Source organism: Echinococcus granulosus (assembly GCF_000524195.1).
Source record: "Echinococcus granulosus chromosome Unknown EG_S00223, whole genome shotgun sequence".
Taxonomy (NCBI): domain Eukaryota; kingdom Metazoa; phylum Platyhelminthes; class Cestoda; order Cyclophyllidea; family Taeniidae; genus Echinococcus; species Echinococcus granulosus.
The window spans coordinates 53,817-66,100 of record NW_020170603.1 but is presented as its reverse complement, the minus strand read 5'-3'; the positions used below and the strand labels follow the sequence as shown (position 1 = coordinate 66,100).

General features: G+C 37.8%; 3 protein-coding genes across 3 annotated transcripts in view; all 3 read left to right on the top strand. All coding sequences in view use genetic code 11, as the record gives it.

Annotated features, from left to right (window-relative positions):
- EGR_10472 (hypothetical protein) overlaps positions 1 to 168 on the top strand; it is a gene marked incomplete at both ends in the record, with an annotated part of 917 nt that extends 749 nt beyond the window's left edge. Inside the window, one exon of the mRNA XM_024499721.1 lies at positions 18 to 168. Within this exon, the coding sequence (XP_024345869.1) occupies positions 18 to 168 (151 nt within the window). The remainder of the gene's footprint in view (positions 1 to 17) is intronic.
- Positions 169 to 217: 49 nt separating this feature from the next.
- On the top strand, positions 218 to 683 carry EGR_10471 (putative glucuronosyltransferase sqv-8; the record flags this gene model as incomplete). Its single annotated transcript, XM_024499720.1, has 2 exons — positions 218 to 520; positions 606 to 683. The coding sequence occupies 2 exons, from the start codon at positions 218 to 220 to the stop codon at positions 681 to 683; spliced, it is 381 nt and encodes a 126-aa protein (XP_024345868.1).
- A 9,979-nt stretch (positions 684 to 10,662) lies between these two features.
- EGR_10470 (hypothetical protein) lies at positions 10,663 to 11,357 on the top strand (the record flags this gene model as incomplete). Its single annotated transcript, XM_024499719.1, has 2 exons — positions 10,663 to 10,763; positions 11,297 to 11,357. 2 exons carry the CDS (start codon positions 10,663 to 10,665, stop codon positions 11,355 to 11,357), a joined length of 162 nt encoding a protein of 53 aa, XP_024345867.1.
- Between the last annotated feature and the right edge of the window lie 927 nt (positions 11,358 to 12,284).

Sequence of the window (12,284 nt, the reverse complement as noted above, 5' to 3'; positions counted from 1 at the left end):
AGCGTTTGTGCACTTAGAGTTAGAAAAAAATATCCTTATCTTGGCATGGATCTACGTAACCGGAAATTACATGCCTTGAAGGCATTACCAAATACTTCATCAGCGATTGCATTTGCGAAATTTACTCAAACCATTAGAACGAGCTTTATTCAAAAGCATCAATTTTAACAGAACTTATGTAGAAAGAGATTAAATAGAATTTATGAAACTGATTTAGATGCGAACATTGGAAAAAGGAGCAACGTGGCCCGTAGGCATGATAGCTGATTCTGACTGGGAAGGATGCATCACTAACCCTAATGATAGCAACAAGATTTCTGATTTTTGGTCTAATTATGCACCCGATCGGAATTTCCCTATTGATATTGCAGCCTTTGCAGTCAATCTCAATTTGGTTTTGCAACACTCGAACGCCCTGTTTGACGAAAAAGCTGTAGGAGGTCAAGAAGGTCTAATACTTACCGGCCTTGGTTTCAAAAGCGCCTATGAATTGGAGCCCAGAGCTGATGGCTGCAGGAAGGTGAGCCTATTTTCACTAAACTTGATGCCCTTTCTTGCCTCTTGACCAGTAAATTAATACTTAAGTATGCGAATGATCTTTTTAGATCCTTGTTTGGCATACGAAATCAACCAAACAGGAGGTGAAAGTGAATGGGCCAGCTACCATTAAGAATATGTTATAAGACTTGTAAAATGTGCATTATCTGCAGTATTTGCCCCCAACTTTCGATATAAAATTCTTGTTTTATTGATTGTTGAGTCAGTTATGGTGATATCTGTAACTTCATCCATACTCATTTTTGAGAAATATTTTTCCCGGCTGCCAATTTTCATGCTTCTTGGGTTATTTTCTTTGAATATGTGGCAGTTAACAGAAATGCTTTTTCAATGCACAGGAGTTCTATGCATCTTCGAGGATTTTGAAGTGAATACAATATGAAATCTTTCATTGGCCATCACTTAACGATGATACTCTGAAGCGATTTGGAGCAAGAATGCATTTCACTAAAGCAATTTACCAAAAGAGGTTTATTTCTAAATTTCCTCTTTAGGCACCGAAATTTTCAGCGGTTTCGTACTCTTAAAACAAGTTGAGTACATAGGTGGTGGCATCTTTAAATGAACAGTGCATTGGGTATTTTCAGGTCGTCGAGGCGTAAAGAGGTCTGAAGTTTGCTTCCCCCTCAGGATTTGAAGTCGCAAGCTTGACGTCAGCTGACTATTTCTCACCTAAAAGGCCTAGTCAAACAGACAAAAATTAAAGCAAACTGTACGTATGACAGCCTGAATATATTCATGGTAAATAGTAGGTTTGAAAAACCTCATTTAGATGGTCTTCTAAATGAACGACAAGAATAAGTTTGAGGTGCAAAGGAAGTTGTATTTCCATTTTGCAGGGCATTTTACACTGTGGAATACAACAGTTTTGTTCCGTAAACGATGGCACTACCGACTGAACTATCTGACCCCTACTGTTGCACCCAATTATTGCCATGACAATGTGCAAGGTTTGATCAGACTGGTTATGGACTGCTGCAATAATTTTACTGCGCTGAAATTTTTCACAGGAAGTATATTAGTAGCGATGGAAACAACGTTCATACTAGAATATTTACACACCACCTAAGCTACTTCATTTTCAGCTTTTATTTTTCATTTAGTTTGTATTTTTCGCAATTAGACATTACGAGTTAACCTAGCACATATACCAAAGATTTATGCTTAGCACATTGGGATTTTCATAATGGTTGTATTTAATTCGGTGTCCATGAAACGCCTACGACTTCTATCTATTTTTCATTATTTAAAATTGCAAAATAGAACTAGAACTTCCCACGCACCTCAAAATGATTTTTGCAACTCATTTGAAGCCAAAGGCGAACAAAGCTGAACGGTGAAATTGAGAATTTATTGTTTTCATACAAAACTTATGATGTAGGAAAACATCAGCTACTTTTTGAAGTCTTACAAAGGCCATCCTAGCTTTGTTAAAATTGTTAAGGGTTGAGTTTTCGCTATCCCATCAAGTTATATGAAATTCATATCATCAAAATAGGAGGGCAGGAAGGCGGAGCATTAAGTTCAATAACTTCATCAAACACTTAATTTTCCGTGCAACGTTAAACGTACTAAAACGTATTGTTCCTACCAGATGAAAAAATGGTTCTTACTTTTGTTTTATTAAAACCAAATAAGATAATGAACACAAACAGGACCATTACCATCATTTGTTGACAAAAATGCAGCTGGCTAATGTTATATTGTTTCAAATTTATAATGTATATCTATTTGAAACGATAGTAATTGTAAAACATGTGTATCGAGGCGCCATTGAGTCACATGTCGCCTTGAGCCAAATAGATGGCTATAGATAAGACTCTCAGTTAGGGCATGCTAGCAGGTCATTGTGCATTAGCGTTTCATATGCAGTGATATTTGTCTGCAAGGAATAAAGGAACACATTAAAGGAAAAAATGCTCGAAAATTTTGATACTCGCTTTATGTTGTCAAGATACCAAAAGGGCTTTCACCATTCCTACCAAATCGAAACTTATAATTTGACAATGCCAGCAAATGTAGTCGATAAACTAGACTAGTAACTTAGACAAATGCCTTTGAACCATATAGGTTTACAAAGTTTTATGCTAATTTTCGTTTCAAATTAGTTTGGATATAGTTGTTTCTCCACAGCAAGTTATTTTTTTCAACCGATTTCCAACGTCAGTTAAATTGCATGCGCCACCTTTTAGACTAGGGCAAATTCACCTTTGAGCATTTATTTCCTCTTAGCCGTTAGAATAGTTATTTCCAAGTTTCTACCTAAATGATATACTAGGCTTTAAAATAGAAACTCCTTTAGTGATAAAGCCAAGTACTTTGTCAGTTTGACTAACTTCCTTGCATAAAACTGTAAGAGGATTCTATTAATGTTAAGGAAATTGCTTGTAGCCACCCTAACTGCCCGTTACTTCTGGGCGAAGAGTAGAAATAAATCTCATAGGACCACATGCATACTTTGGTCACGATTTTTCGATATTTCTTGTGTCGACTAAAGTCTATAAATAACGTTAAAAAGGGATTAAAAATATGTTTGATAGCATATTTGCAATTTTGTATGCGTGCTCCTTACCAGAAAACATATATTAATAAAGGAAATCGACGACAGCGATTAGACTGCGTACTTGTGATCACGTTTAACATCGAAGCACTGGTGGCGGTATTTAACTTTTAATCTCCCGAGTCCTTTGCTGGCGGTCAAAAAATATCACTGCTCCGGTAGTGAACAACGGTGCTGGTATGTGCAAGTAGGCTTTGTCGGTGGCAATGCGCCTCGTGCCGTCTTTTCCTTCATCATGGGTCTTCTAAAACACTAGGTTAGTTGTATGGATTGGTAGCGCTTCAGTCACACACGGACCGGTTCCAGCCAGCAGAATAATTTTAACGTATGTGTGGACATTACACATGTGTAACTGGCATCTAAATTGCCACAAAAAGGAAGAAAGCCATTTGCTACCATATACTTGGTATACTGTAGAGAGATGTACAATTTAGCTTACTGGACAGGAGTACTCAGTCCAGGGATCAAGTGCTGTCTTGTAGAGGCAAGGGTACGGAAAACTAATTCATAGGGATGGCTAAAAGTCCTGTGCCAAAGAATAAATTTGCGCATCAGTTTCACTTCTTCCTTAAATATTTCTTCTAAAAATTCACGAAGATACGCGCCGTAATAAGAGCTCTTGTAATACGCGGCTTGAAATGGCATTTGCGATTGAATGGAATTCCTTGCAAGTGTAAAGCCGAAACAAAGTGCGAAATAAACTTACTCCAAGTGATAGCTTCGGATCCCCTACCTTGTGCTTGCAGTCGTTATTAAAAACCAATTCAATGAAATTATAACTATGGAGAGTATTAAGGGCTGCAACCAGTTTTAGATTGGTTCGGTGAAGGAAATCCTGTCCCAATAAGTTAATAAGTTACTTTTACGAGGAGTGCCCTTGAAGAGCTTGTTTTCCACAGATCATCTGTGGTGTTAGACCACTTTCGTCATCCCAATTTACCTTACCTCACTTCTTCAATAAAGCGAGCTCAATGTTTGAACAGAAGTGTGCTGAGATGCCCTTCAAAGTATTCACAAATGACTGGCCTGACCGCAAATCAGCGTGAATGCAGTAGTAATTGTTCGTGCGATGAATCATTCGCATCAGTCGAGCTATCTGTACTGGATCTTTGTGAACCACCAATGTAAACGCTATGTCCATATCACCGTCCCTTTTATCAACTATTGGAGACTAATGACGAAATCTTGTGCGTCTCTGATGAAGCAGTGAATCGATGGTGGTGAAGCAGTCCAAACCCGCTGCCCACACTTCACCACTGACTTTCTCCCCCTCGTTCTTGTAAACCATGAGGAAATAGAAGCATCAATTGTCAAAATAATAGTCCTTATCTCATTGTTAACTCTTTGGCACTAATACTCATAAAAATCCCTAGAAGCAAGGGGATCTTTGATAAACAGGCACTTTTTTCAAATGCCTGTTAATTTTTTTACAATATGCTTTTAACTGTAATTGTTAAATGTTTTGCCCCATCTGTTTATTAGTGATGCATCACATTACCCACCGAAAGATGCGTAACTTACCTGAAAAGTCCTCAAGTGACAGCATTGAAGCATGTGAAAAGCATCTGTCACCAACCAACTGCATTAATGGAAGGATTCCAAGTGTTTATTTGAATTTCTATGAGGTTAAGTTTGAAATACCATTAATGAAATTGACCTAAATAAGCAATCCTAATAGCAGAAAAGCATGAATTTTGAAACTCAAGACATCGTAACTCCGGACGATTCACGCATAAGCCTGAAGAGATTAAATGTTTATCACCTAAGCATGCTAATATAGGGGATAGTTTTGGCATTGAAAGCAAGTTTTAAGAAGTAATATCTGAGTTTACGGTTGAACACGTTTACCTCATTTTATCATCCTTAGAAAGTAAGAAATTCTGAAATGTAAGGCTTTTGAAAAATGGAGGGGGTCATATGTATATTACTAGGAATGAAATGACACTTTTGACTTTAAATATTAGTATAAGCATCTTAAGTACATAGCATCCAAAAAGCAGCAAAATTGGCCATCGTAAATCAGAAGTGATTATTGTTATGCTCAAAGTGGGGACGCAAAATAATCAGAAGTAATTTAAGAGGTCCTCTTAATTTCTTCAACGAAGCGTTTCATCTTGTAGACAATTGTACCAATTTTGCTGTTTGGTACGATTTTTAGAGATTGTTTCCTCACAGAGGGAACTAGTGAAAAAAACACATTAAATGTTCAAGTTATTACTTCATTTTGCCCACCTTCATCCAAATTATCTATTAAACATGACTTATTATGATTTTGACATAATACTATGCCATTATTGTCATCATAAGTCTAGGTCTTTTTAACTACAGTGAACAAGGTCGCATCAAGTGCGCTTTGTTTTAAACATAATACTAGTGATCTGCAAAATTACTTAAAGAAAATCTCACAGAGTTTAGTAAACGCTAAATATATTGCAACACGAATGACAATTAGCTGGTTTTGTGGTTAAAAGTTATTTGTGTTATGGAAGAAGCGATGACCGCCAACATGATAACAGAACTATCGCAAGGCTGAGCTCACACCAGCCATAATGGCGCATAGTAGCCGCTGACACTGAAATTTAAAGCAGTTCTCCATTAATCCACTACGAACAAATCTATTTATCCCAGTCATGAGAACTCTAAGCCGAAATCGTAAAGTGTCTGATGTTTAGTGTTTCAATAGTCACTAATAGTAGACAGACATCCAATCTTCCTTTGCTCATCAGTTATAGATTAACCTTGCATTTGAGCGTTGCATAAAAACAGAATGGTAAAAACAATATGAAACCCTCTGAATTCACCCCATTTACGAATTTGAAGTAGATTTGCAAAGCCAAGGAAATACTAAACAAACAAATTAAACAAAAAACAGGTCTATTCTCAATATTTTTGATGCGCATTAAGTAAACTTCACTCAACACAAGCTATTTAAATATCTCTGCTATGCTTTAAGAACCGCTGAGAATGCTTGGCACTTAAAATTGCTACAATTGACATTAGAAACAAAATACCCCGCTTTGGCATGGATTCGCCTAACCAAAAATTCCGTGCTTCAAGGACAGCACCAAATAATTTACTAGCGGTTTCATTGGCAAAATTTCTTCATACCACTAGGTTAACCTCTATTTAAAGCATCAACTTTAAGGAGAATTGTAAAAAAAGTGATAAAGTGAAATTTACGAAATTGCTTTGGATGTGAGGACTTGAAAAAGAAGGGAAATGGCCTATGGGCACGGCAGCTGTATCTAACTGTGAAGGATGCATCACCAACTCCACTGCTTGCAATAAAAATTTAGATATTTGGCTTGACTATTCAATTGATCAGAAATTTGCATTAACGCGGCAGCCTCTGTGGTAAATCTCAACTTGGTTGTGCGACAATCAAATGCCTTGTTTGATGGCAGAGTCGTCGACCACTCAATTATTGCGTTGCTGAATAAGTATATTTTAAATTTTTCTGAGCCTTAATCAACAGGTCACAAGTAAGGTAAAAATAGGCGATTTCACTATACATAACAGCTCCCTAAGACAGGCATTCTACTAAGTAACCTCTAATAGCGTCGTCCCATTTTCCAAAAATAGCAATCTCACTTGGCTTAATGTCATTTTTCGACGGCATCGGTGAGCATCTAGTATAATCGAATTTTTTATAGAATAGTTTATGTTATGATAAAATATCCTCTTTAATTTCACCAAATAAGGTAACACAATCCCATATCCACTTTCATAAGCTTCGCCGATGTCCTTTTCCGTATTTATTTATTAAATTTATGAGAATTATGGACAAATATTATAAAGCTCCCCACTTTTGCATACAACAATTGCTATTAGAATTTAAAAAAATAATGATGAAGCACCAATAGTTGTCCTTTAAATAAAAGCAGCCCAAAATGCAAATCCGTTTGAAATTCATTGAAACAAACATTTTCCTAGTGTCTACCATGTAAACTCACAAATGAGAGGCTACATCTGTAGTGGCTCTAGACGCGCATTCTGCCTGCCGAACGAGGAATAAATGTTCCAAGTGGCTCCTGCAACAATTATTACTCCCGAACGATATAACATCGCAACGCACATTAGGATGAGAAATATGCAAAAGAAAGAAGCAAGTCCATTTCACAGATTTATCTCATTATTTTACTTTTCAAGCCGTATACTAAAAAAATGTGTTTAACTTAGTGTTTAAAATTCGTGATGGGATTTATCTATTAGAATAGCATTCTGTATTCTAGTGCGTTTTATCCCTTGAGGTTACTAACAAGAACTGTTTCATTTGATGAAATGGAAAGACTTTTGCCTTAGAGCACATGAGTTGGGTGTGCCTAATGCAAGATGCTTGTGGTGGAACTAGCTAACATCAAATGATTTAATTTTGAATGTATAACTGCAAATGAATGTCAATCGCTTGATCGTCTTCATCAGAAGCTGGCAAACCGAATGCCGAGACCACCCATCATTTTTGTCCTGAACTATTTATGGGTGCAATCGGAGGACAAATGCATATTCCATGTTCTGCGACTTGCTTTGACAAATTTGAAAATTGTCTTGACCATAAATGATGCAATTTTGCATTGGTATGTCATAATAAAAAAACCCTCCAACTCCTACCTTAATTCAAATGCCTGATTCATAAGCGCACAATTAATATGCGCTGAACAGCTTAAACGCTCGTACCTCTATTCGCTTTCACAATACAGTGTCGCTTATGTTTTCTTTTTTTCACTTAAACCGACACTTGGAATCATCTACGTTTATATCGAAGGATGCTAATCATTGTCAAAATAGGCTTGGAATAGGTAGAATTACAGATTCAACCTTTTATTCCCTTGCATTCTAATAACAAATCTGACAATTATATGAACATAATTACTTCCATGTATTACGCCTACTTCAAAGTATGCCCTACTGTGTCTCCCTTAGATTATTGCCTCCACAAAAGTATAGTCCTACTTGAGTGAGTCCTACGCCTAGTTTAACTTTTCACTGGGACTTTTGTAGACAGATCCCATTTAAAGCAGATCAAATAAAGACTTAAGTGAGTTTAATTTACGATTTACCGTATTCTAATACGTGTGTGGACACCTTATTGCACGTTTATGACGATCAAATCAAGGTATTTGCTTCCGTAAGTACTTCGGTTTTAAAATTGGAAGGAAGCTTATCCCTATTTGAGGCTAAATACAATATGAAGCTTTGGTCTTCTTAAAGATAATCAGGTAATTCGCATGCCCTAATCATTCCATGATGTAAAGTGCACAGCATTGAAGAACTTTTTTGATCCAATTTAAGTTTTAACATATCTTGAGTAGATGGGACGCTTTATTGGTGTCCCAATGGAATTAGTACGCATTCTCACACTACCTACTAACTGCATTCAACTAACCTGATGTAAGCTAGTTCGTGAAAACACCTTTACCTTTACCTTAGTTCAACGTCCTATTAATCAACACCCACGTTTACGAATGCTTAAGTGCATATGTGAGTGGACTCATCTACTGAAGGAAATTTAACGAGATGACATAACCAGGCTGATTCACTTCAATTCTTCATCAGCCGAATGTTAGGATCAAATCATTTAAATCAGCTTCTAGCATTAAATGGTTGCATTATGCTTGTCAAAATCTGTTATCGCGAGCTGTGCATTTCACATGTACAAGACGAAATTAAGGCTCCATAAACCATACGCACTTTGGTAAGGATTTTGCACTTACTGCTGCACCTAAAAGTGGTGTAAACAAAAGAAGAGATTGTCGATAAAGACTAGTTAGTGAACTTCACTTGTTGCCACATTTAACTATTGAAAGGATGATGAAGTAATTCAAATCAGCTTAATGCTTGGCTTAATCCCCAAAAATCCCATTTCAAGATCGTCTGTCGACCTAGTACAAACTAAAAAAACAACCATTCAAAATGGCTAAAACGAAATAAATGTTTAATAAAAGGATCTTTCACGGTTTTAAAAAATGTAATGCACTACCTAAAAGACCGTGAAATCCATTGAAAACCACGGCCCATACTCGAGAAATTAAACAGGTTCAAGTTGATCGCGTGTTGGGTATAGTATGAAAAGGTTTGGAAATCCATGAAGTTATGAAGAAAGGGACAACTTTATTACGCAGGTATGCAAATATTTTTCTGGCATTTGTGGCAACGGCGAAACAAGTAGCGAGAGCTCAAATGCTCATCTTTCTTCATTCGCCTATCTACGTCCTTCATTTTTTGCAAATAAAGACTCAGATGCTGCCGAAATGAGAAAGCGCTGTGGGTCAATAGCAATATCTCACTGAGAGTCTCACATAGATCATTCTGATTGGCCCAAAGCGACAAATGCTTTATTGTGGTACTTGCCCCACAACCAACTTATTAGAGTCAAAGTTTCCCCTAAAATACACCACAATTACTACCTTTTTAAGTTGATTTATGCCACAAACTTAGGTTGAAATAAAGCCAGTCTGCTGTATTTTTAGCAAAAGGAAGCTGATATCTTAGTTTATTTGTTCAGTCCAATTTGTCCCCAAAAGTATCATAACGTGATATTTAAAAGCTCAAAGATACATTATTTGGGCACAAATCAGACATTTATGGTAAAGCCATGTAGAGTTTACCGTAGATTGCAGGTCATATCCACACCCAGTACTACAACAAAGTGGTAGTACGTGAAAGATTGGACCGTTATTACAGTGAGAGACGCAGGCCGCATGCAAATTCAGCGGGAAAGTCATGGGAGTAGCGGTTGAAGAGGATGCATGATAAGCGTCTCCTTATTGTATTCCGATGAGTTGCGCATTTCTCATTTGTTGGAGATGATAAACAATGCAAACCGTCTCACATGATGATGTAGAAAAATTGCCACTTTGACGCAAAGACTTTGGGTGCGCCTAATATGCGATACCGGTGATGTTAAATCATTTTTAAATCTTCACAAGGAATTAACAAAGTGAATGTGGAAAGCATAAATACATAGTACTGTAAACGTTTCGTTAGCGTTATTTTGCCTAGTCTGAAAGGAAAAGTTTATTTTACAGTTCGTAGATGGCTTTGATTAATTTGCTAAGTCTTCTTTGCCTCATATTGTACACTTCTGCATTAATTCGTTTTCTAAATAGTCAAACCGTTGGTCAACCGCCAAATCCAACATGCCCAAAAGGACTCTAAAGAAAACTGAAGATCTTCTTGAGATTTGATATACGTGATGACTGGGTCTTTGAACTTAACCACTAAAACGGCGGAAGAACAGCAGCTTTTACTGCAATCGTTTAAACTCACAAGGTCGCAAGTCAATTTCCTCCACCAGAAATCACTTTAGTGACTGCTGATATGGAAGACTTGATGAAGGTTCAAACCCCGCTCGTCATGCATCTCACAAATATGAACTACCAATCCCTTTTCATTCATTTAACTGAGAAATCGTTTTTTTTGTCTGTTGGACCCCTACTTCATGTCATGCGTTTGCTAGACAGAGGTGCAATGCCAGTTAGTCAAGTAGTCGGTCAGTCAGTTAAGAAGCAGATTCGCTCTTCACTGCTATTCCGCACTTTCAGTACATGGAACGAGTAATCGGGGAGTCAGTCGATAGGACAATGGAGGACTGTGAACACTTCCACGGACACAGTGTCAAAGCCTCTTATGCAGACCACCCAATCTAGTGCGTGCAAGTACAATGTACATTTGCATATTAATTCCTTCCTTCGCACTTTCGTATCTTCCTCTGTTGCATAAATGCTCCATTTAGCAGAGGAGAAACACCCTAGTCAACAAATGTCTATTTCAAAGCTTTTCGATCTCTTAAGTTGTGTTCTATCTCTTGCATGGTAACTTTCCGTTTTTGTAATTTTAGATGGGGATGCGCGGTGAACTAATTGAGTCCATTGAATCCACTCCGGGACAAAAGTGGTGAACATTACACTGAAAACTTCAAACAACTCAATCTTTGAAAATAGAGACCTTTTATTCCACAACATTATACTGCAAACTTCAAAGCACTTGCCATGGCCAAAATCCTTAAATTTATCCAAAATCTTGACTCTTCTTACCCCAATCACACTAATCCACTATCATATTAGCACTTTCAAGATTACCTTCCTCTCAGATCATCACAAATTCAATGGGCTTTCTTCTTCTTCCACTCCCGCCTTCTCATCAACATTTTAATCTCCTTCTGGCTCCTCCTACTTCCAGCCTCCTCATTAATCCTCCTGCCCCCTGCCAATTCCCCCTTTCACTTTTCATCTCCCACTAATTCCCTTACAACTCACGCCTCATCATCTGCATTTCACTTTTGACTCTTACCATTCATGTCATCAAGTTAGAGAGTACTACCGCCAGTGTGCATCCCATGCACCAGAAGTGGACTTGATTTGACTTAGAGTCAATGAGACTGTCTGGCAGGTACGATGACACCACTGAAGCCATCCGATCGGCAGCAACTACAAGGCACTTTATAGGCACAACACTTCATTCTCCCTCCCGTCATGTAACTTACGCTCCCGGATATCACACATATCCGATTCGCTTCCGTTTTCACTTACCTGCCATCACACCTATTCATATATTGCTTTTTTCCTCTACGACGCGAGGAGAAGTTGATGTTCATTCCCCAATACCAGCCGTATGCGATTCGCGGTTTCCTTATCCTCCTTCCCATCACTAGACGTGATGTACGTCTACCTCCTCCATACATACGCCATCAACTCCTAACCACAGTTTACTGACTTCCACTTCATGCTTAGTACTGCATCACGAACACATTGCATTTGGTGCAACCAACCCCCGAATAGACTACAATGACAGCACTTCTACTAGGGAGTCAGTCGACCTTGAGAGGGTGAAGTACATATTAAAATGCAGAACAAGGCTTAATAACGCCTAATGGGTATGGGTTTAACATTGCCTCGGTTTAACGAAGTCGTGAGTTTATCGAAACAGTTGGTTGACTTAAAGGAGGTGAGAAGAAAGTAAGGGAGTCAGCAATTATCGTGGCATGGGAATATGCAAGGTCGTTAAAATCAAACCAACGAAAGCAGATGAAACTGATTGGTACCAACATTGTTCAAATCTGAACAAATATAGGTGTAAAAAAGATTTAGTTTGTTAAGTTTGCACGAAAATGGAATCTTTTACTTTAGCGCTTTGAGCTGCGGGGTCATCCGATTAAGATTATGCGGAT